Genomic DNA, 21,329 nt, shown 5'->3' with positions numbered 1-21,329 from the left:
TTCACTGGGAAAATTGCTGAGAAAACCTTTCTGAATCTCTCAGGGATCCTCACCCAGACAAGGAAGACCTGGCATCGTTGGAGAAGCCCTCTTTGTGAATGGACCTTGAGGGGAATTTATTCTGATAAAATTCCAGAAATGTGGAACTGATTCCATGTTGGAGTTAACATGGAGAGAGGGAAGTAGGAGTATTCCTGATGTAGGAGGCATAGCTAAATAAACCTCTCCAGACCACTGGCAGGAAATGTATGGAGGAGTGGTTTGTGGGGGGGTTGTTTGTTTATTCTCCCCCCACCCCCCACATATTTTCTCATAAAATATCTTTAGGCATTTGTTTTGCAATTAAAAGGTCAAAACCTCCTCAAAGGGAATACTTGCTTTTTCCACTAGAACATATTAGGGCACTGAAGCAGTGCAAAAATGCGAGGGGCTATTTCCAGCAGATGAACTAAATCCTTAAAATAGGATTAACCAGTTTTGTAATTTGCCTGTGATAGTATCTGAGCAAGGAAGGGGGGAAGTGGTACGTGTCTTTTAGAAGCTGTGTTTAGGACACCTGTATTAAGGCTCTCAATGCTGGACTCTCAATGCCACTTCTCAGTTTTCTATAATGTTTCACATGTGCCAAAGATCTTGATACCATGCTGGAGAACACAAACCCAACTTCTACAGGGCTGTGGCTGTATCATCTTCAACTTTTGCTGATATTCCATGGTTTCAGCATCATCCCTGTTTACAGATCAGGATTCTGGCAATGCTTGGTGCTAATCTGATAACCATGATTGTTGGCTGTGTGGGGAATGCTGAGGGGTGCAGCAAGCATGTGGGGGTAGGTGACCAGCAGGGAGACTCAGCTTAAATACCACATCTTCTGCCGAAATGGAGAGAGGGGACTGGTGCAGTGACCCAAGCATACACTGAGCTGTGGCTGAGTGACAGGAGTGCTGTCATTCCACAGGAATTAGGCAGGCATGCTCAGATTTTCCTCATCAGGAATGGTTCCTGAGAAATGGTTTAAAGGCTACTTTTTTTTTTCTGCACATTTGGGAATAAAATACCATAGAGCAGTTATTTTCCATGCTGGATGAGAGTGGCCCAGTCAGTGATAGGACCATTTACAGAGCCTGGGCCCTACTTCTGCCCCGGCTTGGCAGCTTTGTGGGTCTTTGGGGGATGGAGTTGCCCCAGCCCATACAATGGGAAATTATCTTTCCTTTTCTATGTATGCTAATCACTACTTTTCATTCCTTTCTTACAACTTTTCAGTGTACTTAAAAATGTGTTGTGGTTGCCAAATCCTTAATTAAACAAAGTAATTATTAGTTGAGTCGAGCCAAACATTTGTGTAAGGATCTTATATGAAAAAAGGCTAATTAAAAAAAAATCTAATAATTCAGTAGTTGCAAAATGCATCACAGTGTGTTTAGATATAGAATAGATGGTTTTAATTTCAATTTTATGCATATATTTATTGATGATGCAGCAGCCTTCTGGCATGGGTTAATATGGTGCAGAATAAAGCGGATGGGCAGGGCTATAGGAAAATAAATAACACAATATGATTTGCACAGTCTGTTTCTATATCACTGGCATGATGAGCTACTTTGTTGTTTGAATGAAGCAAATGATGTTTGGATTCAGCTGATTTATTGACAGCTCTGTCAAACTGCCACGAAATGAAACAATAATGCAGCCACTAAATACTGCAGGAGAACACGGGGAGGAGAGCGGGGCCTGCTGGGGGTTACCCCAGCGATGTGCAGGAATGCTGCCCTGATGGAAGGCACTGGAAAATGAACTGCTATTCACAGGCTTTTCTTTCCGTAGGGAGAAGCTGTCTGTGGCTCGGCTGCAGCGGGAAGTTGCCCAGAGTAAGAGCGAAGGAGCCATGGTAAGCTGTGCCTACTCGCTGCTTTGCAATTCTTGTCTTGCTGCTTCAGGCACATTTGGTCTGACTGGAGGTGGTCACCAGAGCATCAAGGCTGTCTTGGACACAACAAAGGGTTGCCAATGATATATTCATAAATGTGAAGAAACTCAAGGCTTCGCTTGCTTGGAAAAGCCATGATAGAGAAAAGCTGCTTCATTTTTCTTACTGGAATTGGAAGCAAGGCAAGCACAGAAAGGCAATTTCTGATGAAAAAGCAGTAGATTTACTTGCCTATTAAATCTTAGCCAACCACAGAAAAATGGAAGAACACAAGCATGGAAGCTTAAAAAAACTCCTCAATCTGATAATTTTGTAAATCATGTAGTGCTCCTTGTATCTTCATTTTTCATGTACCAATTCATGAGATTAGCCTTGTAAGCAAAAGATGAAATGGCAGATTTTTGGTTAACCGCAAACCTCAATTTATAGAGTGCCTTATCTCTTCAAAACAATTTTCTTTAGGAGCTAACATGTGCTGAGTGTGCTTAATTACTTAATATCTGAGGAAATGCTCCCATCTGTTAAAGAGTTTGTTTGTCCCTATCTTCAGATAAAATGTCTTAAGCTTCCATGGGATAAAGCAGACCTGTTCAAAAACCTTCAAACCCAAACTGTCCCCTTGAACATACGTGGAAGTACTGCTGATCTGAGTGAGTTGCACAGTTGGCCGTGAAAGACTTTGGTCCCAAGTTTGTTTAACTTAGCAGCTGTTGAAGGTCTCTGGGGATGGGGTGCTCTGTGAACTGTGTGATGCAGGGTCCTTAAAATGCCACTAGCCTCCAATGAGGGCCATTTATAAATCCTTAGTGATTAATACAATGATGTGAGATTTGGAGGGACCTAAGTGACAGGTGAGAGAAACCAGCTCTGAATCTATTGTTCTCACCACAGCCCCAGATGTGCCCAGCTCAGCTGTGGGAGCCACTGCCCTCTCCCATCCCAACACCACCCCAATGTTCCTGCCCTTGGGGTCTGCAGCGTGGCTGGGTTGGCCACAAGGAGACTTTCCGATGGGGTTTAAGCAGTTGGGAAGCCTGGCCCGTGGGTAATGTGTGTGAATGGGCACAGAAGTCCTGGAGGGACTGAGGAACAAACTTGTATCAGGTAAAGTTGCAATCCAAAAGTCTGTGACTGAGATAAAGCTCCTGCTGCCTCCAGGAGAAATTGTGCCTGAGGAAGAATGGCAAAGATCAGGCATTGGATTTGCAACTGCATTTTAGTTTTCAGTGTAAATAAATGTCAAAATCTGGGAAGAGCTGTTTACTCTACTTGAAATATTTCCTTCAATTTTTTTTTTAACTAATTCCCTTGGAGGCATAGCAGTAATATAATATATTGAGTGTAAAATATCCTTAGTGGGATAATCCAAGGCTATATGAAATGAGCAATACTGATTAACCTTCTGGAGCTGGTAAGGCTTTTGGTATGCGCACCCACCTTGTGGTCTCCTCTCTTGACTGTCAGACACTTCTTACATCTATGGGGCTGTGGGATAGATCACTTCTCCCTGCTAACCAGGTTGTAATTTTGTATAATTTGTTGAGAGGCCAAGTGTTGTAACCCATTAGGAGCTGACAGGGAGCTCTCCGGGGGTACAGTCTTCCCCCAAGGTAAATACTGGGTAGTTTTTCCCCTCTTCCCTGAGGGGTAATACCCACAATTATCCTGCAACTAGAGCCGAGAGCTAGCGCGCCTGTAGAGACGATTGCTTTGAAGCAGCTGATGTATGGAAAGTTCTTTGTGTCTTAGAGCTGGTGATTTTAATATGAAACACAGCAGTCATTAATTAACATTAATGAACTTGCGGGGCTGTGAGCAGTGTGAGAGCAGCAGGGGTCTAGGGGCTGGAGTACTTGAACCCAGGGGAGGCCAGGGATGAAGAAAGTCGTGTAGCTGCGTTCCCAGGGCGTGCGGCGAGGAGCCGGCTGCATACGCTGGGTTTGGAGCAAACACTTTACAAACATTCACAGCGAAATTTCGGCGAGGGATTCTGAGCCAGCAAGCCTTTGGCAAGCGGCGGGGCTCCCTCCGGAGCAGCGCTGGCTGCCAGCAGCCTGCCCGCCGGGTGCCCAGCCCATGTGCTGCTCTTTTTGGTGAGATGGCCATCCCCCGGGGCCAGCGCCGGCGGCGAGCAGGCTGGGCAGGGCCACCAGCCAGCCACAGGGCGCCCGAGGGCTCGGCCGTGCTGTCACCGGCTGCGACTCAGGATCAAAGGAATGGCACCCCCGCAGCCTCCCTGCCAGTGACAGGCCACAGCTTTATTTAATCACTAATTAGCTAATCGCCTTTACTCGCTCCCATTTTCTGTTTGTTGTGCTGGTTAGATTGGCACGAAGGTTTTCACGGGACCAGCTCCTTCACTTTGGAAGGGCACAGGTGACAGCACATGGCACCTTCACTGCCACCTCCAGTGCTTTGCTCGGTCTCGTGGAGAGCATTTCTTGCAGTGTGAAACAGGGCAGGGAGCACAGGCTGCCCTGCAACCCGGGAACTGTGTAAGGCATCACACAAGCCTTTGGCAGGATGGTACCTCATGTAATACCTGCTAGCATTTCCTGCTTATTTAAAAAAAAATTGTTTGGGTTTTGCTGTCACAGATTGGTCATGAGGGTAAGAGGTGACTGCTTTATGTAAGCCACACTCACTTTTAGGGTGAGCAGAGTCAGAGAGCAGGGAGTGTGTGCCCTGTCCCTGTATGTGCTGGAAGGATGTAGTGCAGTTGATTTTCCCTGTCCTTCCCACTTGGGTTCACCCAGCACCCCAGGAACCGCTGCAAGGTGGACACGTGCATAAAACCAATGACCAACAAACACAAAGCATGTGCTGTAGAAGCTACTTACACCATGGTGCCTTTGCTCAAGAAATGGGTCTGTGCATCTGTATAAATAACATCTGGTGAGTGATGATGAAATGCATGTTTATGAGGAGAGGTTTTTCTGAGGCTGAAGCTCAGGCAGTGTGTGCTGTGTGGTGCCAGTGTGTGGGACCCACAACACTCCCCAAAAGAATTGGGCTTTTGATATGTCCCAGAGTTACAGTTTTCCTGACTGATTTGTTACTGGAAGGTACTACAGAAGATGAAATGAAGACACTTCATTTCAAGATAAATGTTTATCACCAAAAATATACAAGTAATCTTGTAATATGTTTTTTCCATATGATTGTATGGAAAATCTGATACCTCATATATTGGATGCAGTATGTATTTATGACTTACTTGAATGGTGAACTGAATAATTCAGGCTGAATACCTGACAATTGCTCAGGTTTCTTCATTTTATGAACCACCATCAGTAAATATTGATTGTTCATTATTAAAATGCAGGATTTCTTACTACCAATCCATCCCTTGAAAGTTTCAGCAGCACTGAGCCAGGATTGCTGTCTGGCTCTTCTGTCACTCATGGTCTGTAATTTCATAGTGTGCATGTTTACAATTTTCTTAGTCATGTCTCTTCTGACTCATCAAGGATGACTCTTTGTAAAGGAAAAGGAGATCATCAGTTCATCTGTTTACACTTCTCACTGCATTTGGTGGGGACTGTGCAGGTGTCTGTAGTGACAGAGATCCCATTATTAAAATAAGCAGCTTTCAAAGCAAATCACAAGTTTATTTCAAAACATGTTGAAGACTGAAAACCACATTAGTCATCAAAGTATTTTTTTTATCTTTGAAGTGCATGACTTTGCACCTTTGGACACAAAACATGACCAGGAAAAGTATTCATTTTTGTGAAATTTTCTTAACAGTGAACAGTGCTGGGTTAGGAAAAATATAAAAAAAATGCTGCCACACTTAACATGGCAGAGTTTTTGCGGCAGCATGTGTTATTTTAGCAGAAACTAGTTTAAAAGCCTAAAATGAACCAAGAGTATACATAATGATACCGTGTTTTGATAACTTGGATTCATTAATAGTTACCCAGAAAAAAATGGTTACTTTTTTTTTATATCTCAATTTGTATCTGTCTTATACAGTTCTGTTAGTTTGTTCTTCCCATCCAGGTCCTTTAATTTGACTCTGTTTTCCATTAATTCACTGGCCTGTAACCTACATAAAAGAAATTGTACCACTCTGGCAATTTAACTGTGAAGGTTAAAGTGGGATGATACTGCCTTTTATAACTACATGGTTTTCACTTGGGGTGGGCCCTAGGCTCTGATTTACCATGTGTCCTTTAAGTGATGCAAAGTGATTATCATGGGCTCTTCCTGGTACCCGTCTATTCCACACCTGCACCCTTTTGTTGAAAACACACCATGTTAAGTGAATGTGAGGTCCCCACTGAATAGATTTCCACCCTCTGGTAATCCTTCTGCATTAGATTGATTTATGAATGTATCAGATTCTTTGTTAGCATGTAAACCACTAATTAATTTAAAGCTCTCTGTGGAAAAATTAAAGCCCTGGTTAAGGCTTTCAACAGGCTCAGATGGTGCTAATAATGGAAAAACAAGTTATATTATTGAGTTTTGATGTGATCAGCACAATTCTTGCTTTACAAACAGTTTTTGCAGTAAAACAGTGGAGACTGCAAGTTTTTAAATAAAGAGTGGAAGAAATAAAAAGGAAAAGGCATAAAAAAACCTCACAGTGTCAGTAAGATGTCCCATTATTATAAGGAACTGAGTCACTTCTGCTTGTTACAACTTTCTTAAATGTAATGGGTTTAGGTATATGTAACAGCCTCTTCAAAAACCACGGGAAGTCCAAACCACTCTTGTTTCCAGATTGAAACAGAAGTTGTAATCAGCTTTGAAAAGATCTGCCTCTTTTCATCAAGCTCTGCCAAACCGGAGTGTTCACATGGAGATGGATGTGTTGAAGTGCAGAAAAGGTCTTGACTGAAATTGCATTGAAGTCAGTTGAAAGTTTGACTGTATTATCAGATTTTCCAAACTCCCAGGGGGGTTGTATGTAATTTCTGTCGCTTGCTCTTTTGCTCAAGTTCAGGCTTTTAGCGTGGGTGCTAGTTTTTGGTGAGGAGAAAGAGATCATACCCCAGCTTGATGGTGCTTTGTTGAGCTGAGTGAAAAGAAGATAGAAAGCCAAATCTTGTTTATTTCTTTTTTCCTTGTAGGAAGCTGAAAATGCACAGTTCTAGAGGCAGCCCGTGATTGTAGGAAATAGTACCTCTCCTGGGAGCTGCATTTACCTCTGCTGGTGCTCAGCTCTCGCAGGGCACTGAGACTCAGGCCACCATCCCGGCCCTGTGGCCAGCACCGCAGCTGACATTAATGCTGCCCCATTAATCAGCTAGCAGGGAGCCCTCTGAGCAGCAGCAGGGTCAGCGTGCTCAGAGCCCCAGCTCCCAACATCTGCACTATGTACCAGCTTTTTAGGGAGGAGGGGGAATGCTGAGGTTGCTCTCCAGCCAGGGTATTACAGATGGCAGCACAATGTCCTGCCACGAGCGCAGAGGCGCGCGCTGTCACCAGCGTGATGGATCCCTGCGAGCCCCTCTGGCCGTGGGGAAGGCTGCTGTTGCAGGAGCACCCGGGTCATTTAAAAATAGAGGATATTTAGTAATAAATGAAGTGTTAAAGATGAGATATGAAAGGCTAAATTGTCTTTCCCACCTTCTGGGTCCTTATGTTCTATGAAAGCTTCTATCTGTGCTTTAATTAGAAAGTAGCAGAGAGAGAGAGACAAAGTAGCTGTTTTGAAATGTCTCCTTGAATATTAAATATCCTAAGCCAGAAAGAAGCAATCTGACCCTTGTGCTGCACTCTCTGTGAAGCTTTGTATTTATACACAGATAGCCCTGCTGTCTGGCTCCTTTTTCTAAGAAACTTCACCATATAGTCCTCATGGAAACTCAGTGACATTAGTAGTAGTTTTAGCATCAGTAATGATTATTGAAATTCTTTACAAGCCTGGTTTAATGCTCCTGGACCTCATTAGTTTTTCATACTTCATTAGGCCAAATGTCCTCAATCACAACTTTGCAGTTTTATCTTCAGTAGTTTTAAAATAAGACCTTATGTCCTGGGTACTAATTGTTGTTTGCTTCAAATTTGCAAATGCGTGTATATTTTGAAGTTCTGTATTTTAAAGCTTTTATGAATGTAAGTATTCTCTATGATTCAAGCTGCTGACACCTTCAGCAGTCACCTTCCAGCGGGAGCCTGATTGCCTCTGCTCAGAGCCGGCCGCCCTTCAAAGCATGGGTTGCCCTGGCGTGGCTGATGAGTTTCGGAGAGCTCTTTATCCGCCGGACTCCACGCTGGCGGTGATTCCCGTGGATTTCCTCGCAGCGCGGCCGGGTCGGGGCCGGGCGCTCCCCGCTCCGCCCGCGCGCCAGGAGAGGGCGCTGCAGCCACGGGAAAGCGCCCCTGGAACTCCCGGGGCTGCGGAGGGGCGCTTGGAGCACGCCATTCCAAAGGCAGCGGTGCTCCCTCCACCCGCCGCTTCGGTGGCTTTTTCCGTAGGCACCGGCTCGGAAAAGCCAGCACTGTATCCAGAGGAGCAGCAATAAGTTTTTTTCCCCGCACCGAAGTGGTGTCTCTCTCTCTTCAGCAGGTATTTAGTCAACGTAAAAAAAAGTCAAACAGAATTATGTAAAACTCACTGAACACTGAAAAAAAACCCCAAAACCAAACAGCAACAAAAAAACCCAGCATCAAAATGTATTTATATAAGATCTGAAAGTAAAACAGAGGCAATAGGTAGAAAGCATGTCATATCACCTAAACTGCCCTCCAGTAGAAATTGCCATTTATAGGTAACAAAGGCAGGAGATGTGCAAGTGCAGAAAGGGCACAGGCAGTGTCATAGCATCTATGGGTGTATGGAATATCGAAGTGGCAGTTGGCTCCAGCGTGAAGCAAATCCTGCTTTATGACTGGAAGCAGATGGATCCTGCTCCAGGCAATACCTCACTGCCTAATGGGAGTGATGCGCCCATGCACTAATAACAGTGAATTGCAGACATTTTCATATCAAAGGTTAAGCTCTGCAATCCTGAGCTCCTTCAGGCAATGGCAGGAGTTGACTCGAGTAAGTCACACACTCACTGGATTAATATTTTTGCAAGGGTGACCTGAATAAGGCCACCAATTTGCAGGCTGAAATGGCAGAACATTTATGGTCTGGTTTTAGCTCATGCAAAAGAGGGGTCTCAGGTAGGACTGAATTAATCACAACATCTAAGGATGAGGAAGAGAAAAGGTGAATGTGTGCACTGGGCCAAGAGTTTGAATTTTATGCAAACTAGGAAGGTAAATTTATACAGATTAATGGTGGTGAAACTGGTGTGGTATACTTGGTGTTGCAACTTTTTTCTTGAAGTAGCTGGGGAAATTAGTGTATTATAAGAAGTAAAAGAAGTCAATAGATTTTTGTTGGGCTTGGTTTGTTTGGTTTATTTTTTGGTGGCTTGTAGTTAAACTGTTACTGTAGAATTTATACTACTTGCCAGCAACTGCTTCTGTAAAAGGTCTGTTTCCATTGTTAGTTTGGAGAACAGAATAAAATCCCTTAATTTATCTTCTTAAAACTTTTTTGAAATTTTTTTTTTCTAATTAAAAATTTTGATTTTTTTTCCCCCCCCACTTGGGGCAGAAAAGGTTACCAGGAGGGAGAGAAAGTTCCTGTATAAGGAAGGACAAAATTTATATACCAAGGGTATTGCTCAGTTGTACTGCATCTCTTAATTTCCCATTTATTTAAATTCATGCAGTGTTCTTGAAGCTTGTTCTGTGAAGTCAGTGCTGACCCTTGGAACGAGTCAGCTCGTGCAGTGCTTTAAATCGCATTTGAGAGTGAAAACTCCTTGCTGCAACAAGTCTTTATTCAGCATCCAGCCCATGGGGCCCTGATCCATAACTGCTCCACAGCACCAAGAGAGCAGGGTAAGGTTCTGCTGGTTGTCCAGCTCCCTCTGGGCAGGGACACAACAAAGGTATATTGAAAATAGTCTGTTGGGGGTGAATTAAAGAGAGACAGCAGAAATTCAACAGGGAAAAACTGTTGGCCCATTTCTGACCACCAAACACTTTGCTGGTAGACAGGAAAACTATTTACAGCTCATCTGAGCAAGAATTTGGACTTTCTATTTTGGACAATATTTTGTGCCATTAAGTCCCATGAGCTTTTTTGTTTTTTTTCTCTTGGCAGAGCATAATCACATCTCTCTGCAACTTCTCTCCAAGATTTAAAAGAAATATTAAAACATAGTAAGGAAATAATGTCTTTCTGTACTAAACATATTTAACTTTTTACAGATCCGTATAACTTGAGCAACTGTGGCTCTTCCTGTCCTTTCCCTCCCAACTCCAGTCTCATAAACATTAATTCAGTTTTTGCTTTGTCAGGAATTTGCTTTTACATACTTTCTGTTTGTTTTGGCTCCGTGTCCATTGCATTGTGATAAGGCATCTTTTGATATTCTATGGGATCTTTCATAATGAAGATCTCATGACATAGTTTTCCAAGTCTGGAACTGGTGATCAGACTTGCTTGCATGTCCTGCAAGAGGAGACTGTCTAGACTGTGGGAATGACTCTGATGTTTGGATTGTGTTATTTCCATACCGCTTGGCATGATGCACTCTGTAGTTAGTTTGGAAATTAATGAAAGTGCCAGGCCTGGTACAGGGCCTTACCTGGCTGTGAAGTGGCTTTCCTTCATTCTCCAAACTGCGTGAAAAAGTTGTGCATTCTGTGTAGTACCTTCCTGTGTGACTGTAAATAATGAGGTGCCTAAAACCCCTCTTCACTACATTCATTAAGGGTCATGTTCTTTAACTTTGGTGTCCTACAAGGCCTGTAATTACCTTTGCCACCTGAACCCTTTATAATCTTGGAAAAGGTTTAATTTCTGATCTAAATAGCTAATTTGTAAAACTAGATTTGTTCTGACTCTTTTGCTGGTTGTCCGTGTGGGTAGTAAACTCTTTGGGGAAGAGGCAGGGTCTTCTCAATAGTGCTGGTTGATGCTTGGGCCCTGGAGTGCTGGTGTGCCATGAACAGTCACAGCCCAGGGGCTTGGAATGAACACTGAGAGGGGATTTGGCCAGTGTGCACTGTTCACACAGCTGTCATTGTGTAATTACATCTTTACGATGCACATTTGTGATTGGCATCCATGGTGACGTTGCTTATTTAGAAATACTTTCTGAGTGTTGGAGAAAAATCATTATCTCTTGGGAACATCCTGTTCCTGGTGGTAAGTATTAAAAAGCGCCCTGTGGCAGTGGCTGGCACAGTTTTCCATTTAAGAAACTTTTTCCGTGGGTGTCTCTAGAGGAGCAGGTCAGAATTTCCAGGTGCTTGTTGGAAATCTTGAGTTATGAACTACTTCCTGATGTCATTCATAATTAACCACCTTAAAAGGGAAAACTTGTGATGCAGGAGATATTGTCAGAAAATACATGCACTAAATGGGAAGCTGAAAATTAATTTCATGCTAAAACTAGCCTTTGAGAGTTGCCAGCTCTCATAGTCTAAAGGCAGGTTCCCAGTGCTTGTATCTTCCATCAGTGGATAAGGGAAACCTGTTAACAAAGAGGTGGGAGGAGATAAGTGGAAGTCAAGGTGTGAAGACTGCATGTGATCTAACACACATCAGAAGGAAGAGCTTGAGAAGGAGCACGAGCAGGTGAGCAGAAATTCTCTTGCGAACCACAAGAAACAAGAATATCAGCTCTGGAAATGTGTTTAATGTGTAAAGGGAGACAGAAAGGAGAAATTTTTCTTAGTTTTGCTCTCTCCATGTAGCTACTGACTACAGCTTGATGCCTGGGCAGGAGCAGGACCAGCAGTACTCGATGGCATTGGTGCCCATAAACCTGCAGCAGCTGAAGCTGAGCCAAACCTTTGTGCACCTGATTCCTGGGAACCCAGCTCTGCTTGTGGGGTCATTTACAGCGAGGGTGGTTCCTCAGCCCCATTTAGACAAGTTTGTTCATATTTCTCCTGGGTTGAATTTGATGTCAAATTTGAGGGCTTGAGCGAGTGACAGGAGTTGTTTGTTTTAGTAATATATTGCAGCAGTCCCCAGAAATGTTAGGAAAGAGCAAATTTCCTGTTCTGCAAATGTGCAGCAGAATTTATTTCTTGCCAGAGCTTAAAGACTGTATAATTACAAAGAGTTTGCTAACCCACTCTTCATACTCGTTGTGCCCAGTGGGCTGTACCCAGACTGGCATGGCTGGGATTCAGGAAGCCTCTAAAGCCTTGCTGAGTTGCCCTGATTCAGGGCAGAGGGGTCACTCCCCTGCTTGTACTGGTTCTGCCCCAGTGAAAGATGAGGGAGCTATGTGTGGAAATGATCTGAAACCTTAGTGTGCTGGCCAAAAAGTACTAGGAAATTCAGACTGCCTCTCCTGACTCCTGTTTCGGTGCTCTACGTGGCAGAAAATGCACATGGAAAGTCCTGAGTTTTAATTATGTGTTTTATTGTCCAGGAGCAGAACTTCTGCTCAGTCTCATAGCTGCTGAATTTTTTTCAACTGGTGCTGAAGGTAGAAGTGGCAGAAGAGGGGACAGCTGCACTCCAAGGTTCTAGTAGTTAGTATTTTCTGTAGAAAAAGAAACATAATTACCTTTTTCTCTTCAAGAATATCAAGCTAACACTTACAATTGTCAACACTCACTATTAAGTTGAAAAAACCCAGATTTTTTTAATGTCTTAAATGAGATATGTATGTGACCACGTGCTATGAAGAGATGAGGATAAACTAGGGTTAAATCCAATAAAACAGTTACATCCTATGTATAAAGATTAATGAGGACATGAAGACCAGAGAAGAAAGTGTCAAGGGTTTTTATATCTGTTTCTGACCTTCAGCTGTACAAGTGTATCCAGGCTACCTGTTCTAGTAAGAAAGGGCTCTAAAGGAGTAGAGCCTCTAAAGGCTGGCACTTAGAGTTGAACTGAATTTCATCTCTGGGAACACAAACAAAAATTCAAATGGACCTATTACTGAAAAGTGATACTGCAAAATTATATCAGGTGGAGACAGAGTCTTTTAATTACTCCATTTTGACCAGCAAATGAATTAAAAACTGCATGAAAAAATTGTTATTTTATTTTTTCATGTTCTGCCAGGTACCAGACTTTCAAACTCAGGCTGGCCCCTGAAAGTTGAGTCAGTTCCTCTGAGAGTGTGTGTTGTCAGCACTAATAAAGGTTTTGCAGTGGCAGCTCTGTTAAAAATACCATAGAAGATGTGCCAGCTAACAGAAAAACCACAGCATTTCCCTACTGCCTATGGCAGTGCCTGCAGTGCTAGGGGGGTGAATATGGAAAAGAGACACATTTGTCAGAAAACTAAAGCAGTAGGACTCTGGAATCCATGCAAGGAACAGCTGAGTAAATAAGGCATCTTTTTTTGCAGTTACTTACCAACCATAAATGGACTCTACAAGTGGACACAGAAAAACTGAAATAAGATCTGACATGTTCGTGAGGAATGCTGTAAAGAGCCTGAGGAAAAGAAATGCTGTATGGGAAGGTAGCAGCAAAGTAGTGATGCCAGAGGTGTTGAATGTGTCAGCTGAGAAAGGCAAATATAAGAAAATATTGATATATCCCAGATCTGTGGGGGTCTGATGGCAGTGCAGACTGTTCTGAGCACATCTCATGACTGGCATGCTTAAGTTCTACTTCTCTCAGCCTCACAGATTTTCTTTAACCTTAGATCTATTTCAGTTAACTCCTTGACATCCTATTTATTAGCAGGAAATTCAAACACATTAATGAGAAGTGGAGAAAGTGAAGAAACCCTAATACTCCCCGGAATCAGGGCAAAAAACCACATACTATCATAGTGTGTGAGTAAATCCCAGAGCTTCCTGGAGCACCAGACTTCCATTGACCAATCCATTAAAGCCAAATAAACCTCTCAGAAGTGTGTTTTTTCCTAGTGCTTATCCTGTGTTTATCCTGCTGCCTTAGCTCCTATCTCGCTAACACAGATCCAAGCGGGAAATGCTTGGTTCAGCCCTGTGCCCATTTGTTCTGTGAGCATTCAATCCTTTAGAAAAGAAAGCATTTATATCATCTAAAGGCCACGTTGGTCAGTTACAGAGGAGGCAGGCACACAGGCACTGCAGATAGGCAGGAGGCATTTAGGATGTGGCTGTGTCCCTGCTGGGGGTTACTGTCACCCCAGCCTGGGCTGGGATTATGCTGCTGCTCCATCATCTGCTTCATTGCACCACCCGCCAGGTTACTTCAAAGCCCTTCTAGGGGCTCAGTTAAACCTTGCCTTGTTCCTGTGCTGAGCCTCAGGCAATTCTCTGCTGACTGGAGAGGCTGGTGACCTCCAGCTGCTGATCAGGAGGGGTCAGTCTGGGGCAGTGACCTTGTCTACCAGCACAGCTGGATCTAGAGGAAACCTGGTGGCTGGGCCCTCCTTGTTACTCGTGCTCTGTGCCTGTGTCCCCCCTTCACTGCACACTTCAGGGAGTGTAGCAGTAAATACTGCATTGCTTCACATGAATTCCATAGGTTAAAATCCATACCAGGTGTAAAAGTGCAGCATGAGTGACATATCGCCTTTCATTGACTTTTTTAGCCATCCCTTTTCTTCTGCCATTTCACAGACTGTGTTTTATTTCTGCTGGGCACTTGTCCACTGCAACAAGTTCCCAATCCCTAAATATTGATGACAGGCATCAATATTTGAGAAATCAAAGTCCACCATGACTATGAATTCATAGTCTTCCATTCACTCCTCTGTCCCTACTCTGTCTGGCCTTCATAGCCATTTGGAAGTATGCAAAAAATACTGTTCTGTGGTAATGTTTACGTAGGCACTTACTGAAATATTGTTACCTGGTTAAAAAGAACTTAAATCTTCTGAGTCTGAGCTGACCACTGTTCATGGAATTATCTTATATAGACACTCCAAACAATGCTGACAGGACCTGGAAAATGCCTGACTTTTTAAAAACCCTTTTGTAAATCTTTCTTAGCTGTGGGATACCCTGGTTTTCAGAGCTCAAGGATTCCCTTCACTCCTTTCTCTTCAAGTCTATGTCTAGTCTGAAATTTCATCCAAACTGACAGCAAATACCTGTTACTTAGCTATAAAAGAAACCAATGCCACATCAAAAATTAAAAGTAATCTCAGCAAGTTCAAGAGTGGAAATTACCCTAAACCATGTGGCCTAAGGCTCATCTTGTGCACCTACACAGAGCACAGTTGTTGCTGTAGGTCACAAAAAGTCCAAAGAACTTGAGTGAACTTCAAATCTTCTGGCTCTTGCTGCAAGACTTCTGGTCCAAGAGGAAGTTTCTGCTTACCAAATATAGACAATATCCCACGAGGTCAGGCGTATTCTTGAACCTGGATCCTTCTTGGACCTGAGTTCATTTATTTCTTATCTTTGTGAGTGGGGAGTTCACTCCCATGGCCTGTTCAAATAAATCTACTAGAAAGTGCCTGAGAGCCTTGCTCAGAACACTCAGCTCCGAACTCTCAGAGTCTGTGAAGTATTTAGGTGTGTAAATGCAGGCTATAACTGTGTTACTAGTTCATGTTTTGGTGCCAGTTTCGTTCATTCATAGATACAGTTTTGTTCTTATGAAAAACTCAAGTTCCAAAACCTGAGTTCAGTTTCTGTGAGCTGGAGCTTTTGTTTTGTCAGACAACTTTTCCCCTTCTGTTTTCTGCATTGCTTCCTTCCCTTCAGGAAATGTTCAAGAATTGCAGATCTGACAGAAAATTGTAGGACAATCAAACAACTGACACTTTTCTGGCCCACGTGGGTTGGCTCTTGCAAGTTGTTCTCTACACACACTCTTGTGTGCTGTTTTATGGTTCAAACACCATTATTATAAAATTTCTGGAATCAAACAAGTGGGAAACATAAACAGAGAGAGGGGATTTTTGCTTGTTGGCAACTGAATTTAAAAAGGCTCTTTGTAAACAAGTTACCTTGGTTCTAAAACTTTGTTTCTAACAAGAAGATATTGTATACATGCAGTATAGAAAACCAAACAAACAGCTTTAAAAAGCCTAATCCCAAGCAAGTCATTTTACAAAAAAAACCATGTAGCAAAGGGCTTGAAATTATAATTACCCATTGTAATCTAAGATGTTTCAGGGAATTTTTTTTCCCTTGTATTACTTAGCAGTCCCACTGTTTTTAATTTTGGTATCGACAGAGTTTTTTACTTCACACTTTTGAATACTAGGTATTCATATGGATTATGTCTATCTTAATAGAGTTTGCAAGTTTTTATTTGAACTTGAAAAACATTTCATTATGTTTAATTTAGAGAAATGAGATTTCTTTAATTGCTGTCTGTAGAAGCTATTAGAAGCTCAATTACATTTGCAAATTCATTCTTAAAAGTGTTATCATTTAAAGATTACTAATTTTAAAAAAAAATCATGACCTGATTATGTGGGACTTTCAGGTTCACTAATAGTATTCTCTCTACACCCCTCCAACTATAAGAAAATAATGTTTAAAATGGAGAAATGAATTATGCTAAGAACTGAAGCAAGTTTTCAAGATTGGGCTATGAATTGCGAATTTGAATAAATAGCACTAGTTTTATTAGGGAGACAAGATTTTCAAAATATGTATTACTTGCCTACATTCAACATTGCAAATGTGACTCAGAGATGAGCTTTAAGAAGCTGAGAGAATGGTGGCTGCTGGGGTGCAGGTGTTCCACCTGGATGAAGCCTACCTGTGCATGTGCTGCTGTCAGGGGCTGTGTGAGCTCTGTGTCTGTAGCTGTGTCTCCAGGACAGGTGCTAAAAGAGGTCCACAGAGTTCACTTCAGTCTATTAATTTCTGGAAGACTATGAGGGGGAATTTTTGGTATTTAATTTCTTTTCCCAAGGTGACTCCAATTTTGTGTGGCCTGCCATTGGGTGTTTCACAGAATTAAAGAGCTGCTGGGTAGTGAGAGCTCCCTTTTGGAGCACTGGCTGTTCACCACAGCTCCTGGAGGGGGTGGGCAGACAGTGGTGCTCGCTATTCAGCTCTGAGCCAAAAGGTTTTATGAGTTATTTAATTTAGTTTTTTCCCATGTAAAATAAATGTTATCACAACTCCAACTATATATACAGTACTGCTGGTGTAATAGCCTGCCTAATTCAGATTAATTGTAGGCTTGCAATGATAAAGGAGCTTCAGCACAGCAGTTATTCTGTGGCACAAATGCAATTAAAACCATATCAATGCAGTATAAATAATGCTAAATTAAGTTGCTGTCCTTCCACATGGTGGCAATTTTGAGCTAGTGCACAATGAAAACTAGCATCTTATTTTGTTCAGAAGGAGTAACTACACCAAGAAACAGTTTCTAATATCCTTGAATTGCTCTGGAGCAGTGTTATCACCCAACAATATGAAGTGTGTAAACTACCATCACCAAAATATCACTAATAATAATAATAATGAGTATTTCCTGTCTTGTTATTTATTCATCTTAGAGGCAAGCAAAGCTTGAGGTTTATATCTGAAACTCACAGGATACACGTGCTAGTCTGAGATGAAGCCAAAGAGACAGATGTGCTAGTATATAAAAATTTCATAGTGGAAAATAAATGATTTTCTTCAAATTATTTAATTTTAACTGGTTTCAAGGCATTTTTAGAAACTTCTAAAACAAATTATTTAGTGTCAGTTAAATTTTCCTGGGTTTTTTTTAGGGCAGCCTGTCATTTTGGGAGATGAATGCTGTTCTAAAGAACCATCATTTTTTCTTACTGGTAAGAAAAAGCTAGAAAACACCAGCCTAAAATTAGGATACTGCTTTTTATACTATTTATATCTTACTGTTGCAAAGCTGTAGCAGGAATAAGTTTAAGGAAAATGGTTACATCATAAAATAATTGGGGAAAAAAAGTAGAGGCTTAATATAAAACAAGGAAATTTCTTCCTTAGCCTCTGTAGTACAAGTCTGTGTCAGGCAAAAGATGAAATGAAAAATGAAAAAACTTGTTTTCGTTGCAAAGCAGCCACACAACCTCACCATTAACTTTCCTATTTTGAAGAGACATGGAAATAAAGCCACCCTCTCCCTCTATGAACCCTCCAAGTGTTTATGTTATTGCTGTTTTTACTTCAGTGCTTCACTGTGCTTTAAATACACCTGAACTTCATCCCTGGGAAGGTTTTGTGTGTTTAAGTATATTTGTCAGTATTCCCAGTGTAGCTGGGAAAGGTAATGAGGGACAAAGGCACATTAACTGCCACTGTTGGGAAGCCCTGCTTTCAATAGCTGGCTAATTTAATAAGTCTTTCTTCAGTAAAATGATTCAGCTGTAAGCAGCCTGTAAAAATTGTAATTAGCACAATAAACAGTGCACTTCTTTTCTCCCCATTCTTTGGGGTAACGCTTTTTCAAGCTGACAAAGTCCACTACAAGGAATGCTGCAATGTTCTGCAAAGTTGTTTGTCAGTGCCTGGGTTTATTTTTGCAGAGAAGTATTGATTACAGAATGAGAAACATTTGGTTTAACAGGGATCGATGAGTAGCAAACAAAGGACACTGAAGTTTGACTCATTTTAATTTGAACGAAAATACAGTACCCAGTGCAATTCATGATGAAATAAAAAATGATATATGCTCTCTGGTTTTTAATCACATGTCTTTCCTGTCATTTGTGAGTGAAATAGATAGAGGACTGTAATATCCTGTGTGCTGGATTTGAGACCAGGTTGCACACAGGGAGTTTGGAGGAGGAGCACTGGGAGGGGGACAAGCAGGCCCGCCTGCCTCTGGAGAGAGATGAAAATCTCACCAAAGGGATTTCATCCACCTTCTCTGTAAGAGAGATGAGGGCAAACCACCTTGGACTCCTTGATTTGTCTGATTTGCAGGACCCAAACACAAGCTCTCACAAAATACCTGTAACACAGAGAACACTTGTATTTCTCTTTCCCCAACTTCCTGGGCCGTGGGCAGCCGGGGCTCAGGGATATTTTGTGGCACTTGAACAAACCCCATTTGATCACCATGAATTTTGTTGGGAGAATTAAATTTTCATTGCATCAGAAAGAATGGGTTACTTTGTTAAACCAACTGGGAGATCAAGTTGCAAATTCCAGTTTCCATTTCAATTAATATTTCGTAATTAATTGTTGAAAAATGGAACTCCTTCTCCATTCCTCTCTCATCTCTTGTCCCAGCCTATTCTATGGCTCCTGCCTGCAGCAGTCTTTCAAAAGGGTATGCAAGGGTGATAAAATAGTGGGTTTGAATACTTTGAATGTGCATATTTATTCATAACAGTATTGGGCATTGACTTGTTAGAAAAACTAACTGTAGTGCTTCTAGTAGTTGCTATTTGTTTGCTTCATTCAGTTGTCATTGTTGTCTTCTCTGTGTCTGTATTCTCTCTGGCTCGTGGGATGTTGTGTTGTAAACCAGGCTATGAGTCTGTTAAATTATGACTTTTATGGCAAAGTATCAGAGGCACAACATCAGAAAATGCATTAAAAATAAATACATAAAGACTCAGTTTAGGTTAGCAATGACTTAATGGTACTTTAAACCAAGAAATATTTTAATCTTTTCTTCCCATCATTTAAATTCATTGCAAAGTATCTGTTTGAAATCGATATTAATTACACAGAAATTGTGACCCTCTTTAGCAAATGCTTTAAAGCAGTTGTTAAAATTTTAATGTGAAGGTTATTAGCCTGATTTTGAGCAACATTAAGCCTGTGCTAAATATTCTCATGTAGACTTTTTTGGACAAAATATTGGTCCCATGTTTGCATAATTAGCAGTACCATAGTAAACCTCTTATTACGATGCACTGGGGAAGCAAAGGACAAATTCAAGGCTTAATCAGTAGCTCTTTCCCCTACTTATACTGTAACCTTAATGATGAGATTGCATGTGTGGCCCTTTTAAGACATTTTTGATATTTGAACTGATCAGTCTGGTTATATCTCACTGATCTGAAGAGTTGGTTTTCGTAAGACTCAAGGATTAGCTAAGCAGGAGGGAGCAGCTCCTAGTGGAAGTGTTGGGCTGTTCCTGATGGATAGCAGTGCCCTGTGCAGCCTGCATGGGGTGTGTGTGTGTACTCCACCCCTCTAATTCTTCCCTTACAGTCATCTTTAGTTTTAAATCTTGACACACAGCCACGTTTTTTCTTTAATGTATAGATAAAGTTATTTATTATGGTGGTATGGATTTTTATGTGAAAGATAAATTAAAAAATTAAAAAATGAAATGCTCTGGTGTGGTGGGCTAACCTCAGCCTTGGGTCAGCTTTGCTCTTGCTCCCCTTCTTCAGTGGGACCTGGGGGACAAAAAATGACAAACAAGTTCATACACCAAGATAACGACAGGGAGACAGTTTTGGAATGAGAAATCTGCTTGAGTTACTGAAATGCTTGAGCCTCATGAGGAGAAATCACCAAGTACTTCTCTGAGAAGTATTGTCATGATGTTGGGGCTGCTATTCTGATGAGACATTTGATGATTTTACCAGCAGTAACAAGTAAAGGAGTTAAAACTCCAAGTCCCTGACTTGGAAGGCTTTAGTGTCATCCATGTCTAGATTTAAAGTTAGCAATTAAACAGCCCTGAAAGGAAAAAGAGGTAAGGCATCATCCTTTCCGTGCCAAACGTTGCCGTGCCACACATTCCCTCTGTGTGCTGGTGTCAGACTGTTCAGAAGCAAAGGACCTGTTGTGCATCCCTCAGCCCTACAGCACCATGTGCTGCTGTCTGCCTTCCAGGCTGCCACCTGCCCCATGCACGCTCATGCTTCCTCACTCCCCACACAAGACATTTGCAGTTTGGTAGAATGTGAAAGAACCGGGTGCTGACATTTGTGACACATCCCAGGGGAACTAAAGGAGCTCCTCTGGGGAGACACTTATATGGCTGCACAGGGTCCTTAGACCAAGAGAACAGCTATTAACCAGTAACTGAGAATAAATGGTGTCTCTTGGTCTCTTCATGGAGTGCTGAGTAACAAATCATATTTTTCTGTAAAACACATGCGTTACTTCCAATCTAGTTATAAATAGTTTTCATGCGTTTTGTTTTGATCGTGAGCAGCTCACGTTGGGTTCCTTCCTTAGCTTTTAGAAGATGACTTAATGTGTGGTACATGTGCCTGCCTGGATGAAGAATGAAACATTTTGACACGAACATTTCTACAGCTACACAAAAATGAGCTCGCTGAAGTGCAGGTGCTGGCTCAGGAGCATAATGAGCAGCCTGTGAAACTTTGTTCCATGCTAAAATATTCCAGTACTTGCATGAAAGTATCAGTAGAGTTTGCTAACACTGTCTTTCACTCTAGTTTGTTCACATGAATTTTTTTGCCTGCTTGGAAAGTTATCAGGAATTTGACTGGGTGATGTGATGAAAGTCAGGCTCTCTGGGGAGGCTGAAAAGGGGAAGCAAGAATGAAGTAAAGGTTATGCTTCTAAGAAGAGAAGGGTTCAGCTGTGCTGC

The 21,329-nt window shown here is 42.0% G+C and overlaps 1 protein-coding gene across 11 annotated transcripts in view; it reads left to right on the top strand.

Moving 5' to 3' along the window:
- Positions 1 to 21,329, top strand: part of NCKAP5 (NCK associated protein 5) — a 380,419-nt gene that overhangs the window by 181,060 nt on the left and 178,030 nt on the right. For all 11 annotated transcript variants that reach the window (XR_004241242.1, XR_004241243.1, XM_032114335.1 and 8 more), the window contains one exon: positions 1,828 to 1,891. Coding sequence is in view for 9 of the 11 variants with exons in the window: in XM_032114335.1 (XP_031970226.1) it covers positions 1,828 to 1,891 (64 nt within the window). In the remaining 2 variants the exon portion in view is untranslated. The remainder of the gene's footprint in view (positions 1 to 1,827; positions 1,892 to 21,329) is intronic.

The sequence above is a fragment of the Corvus moneduloides genome, chromosome 7 (assembly GCF_009650955.1).
Source record: "Corvus moneduloides isolate bCorMon1 chromosome 7, bCorMon1.pri, whole genome shotgun sequence".
Taxonomy (NCBI): domain Eukaryota; kingdom Metazoa; phylum Chordata; class Aves; order Passeriformes; family Corvidae; genus Corvus; species Corvus moneduloides.
Note: the sequence above shows the minus strand (reverse complement) of the source record. Positions and strands in the feature narration are given on the sequence as shown.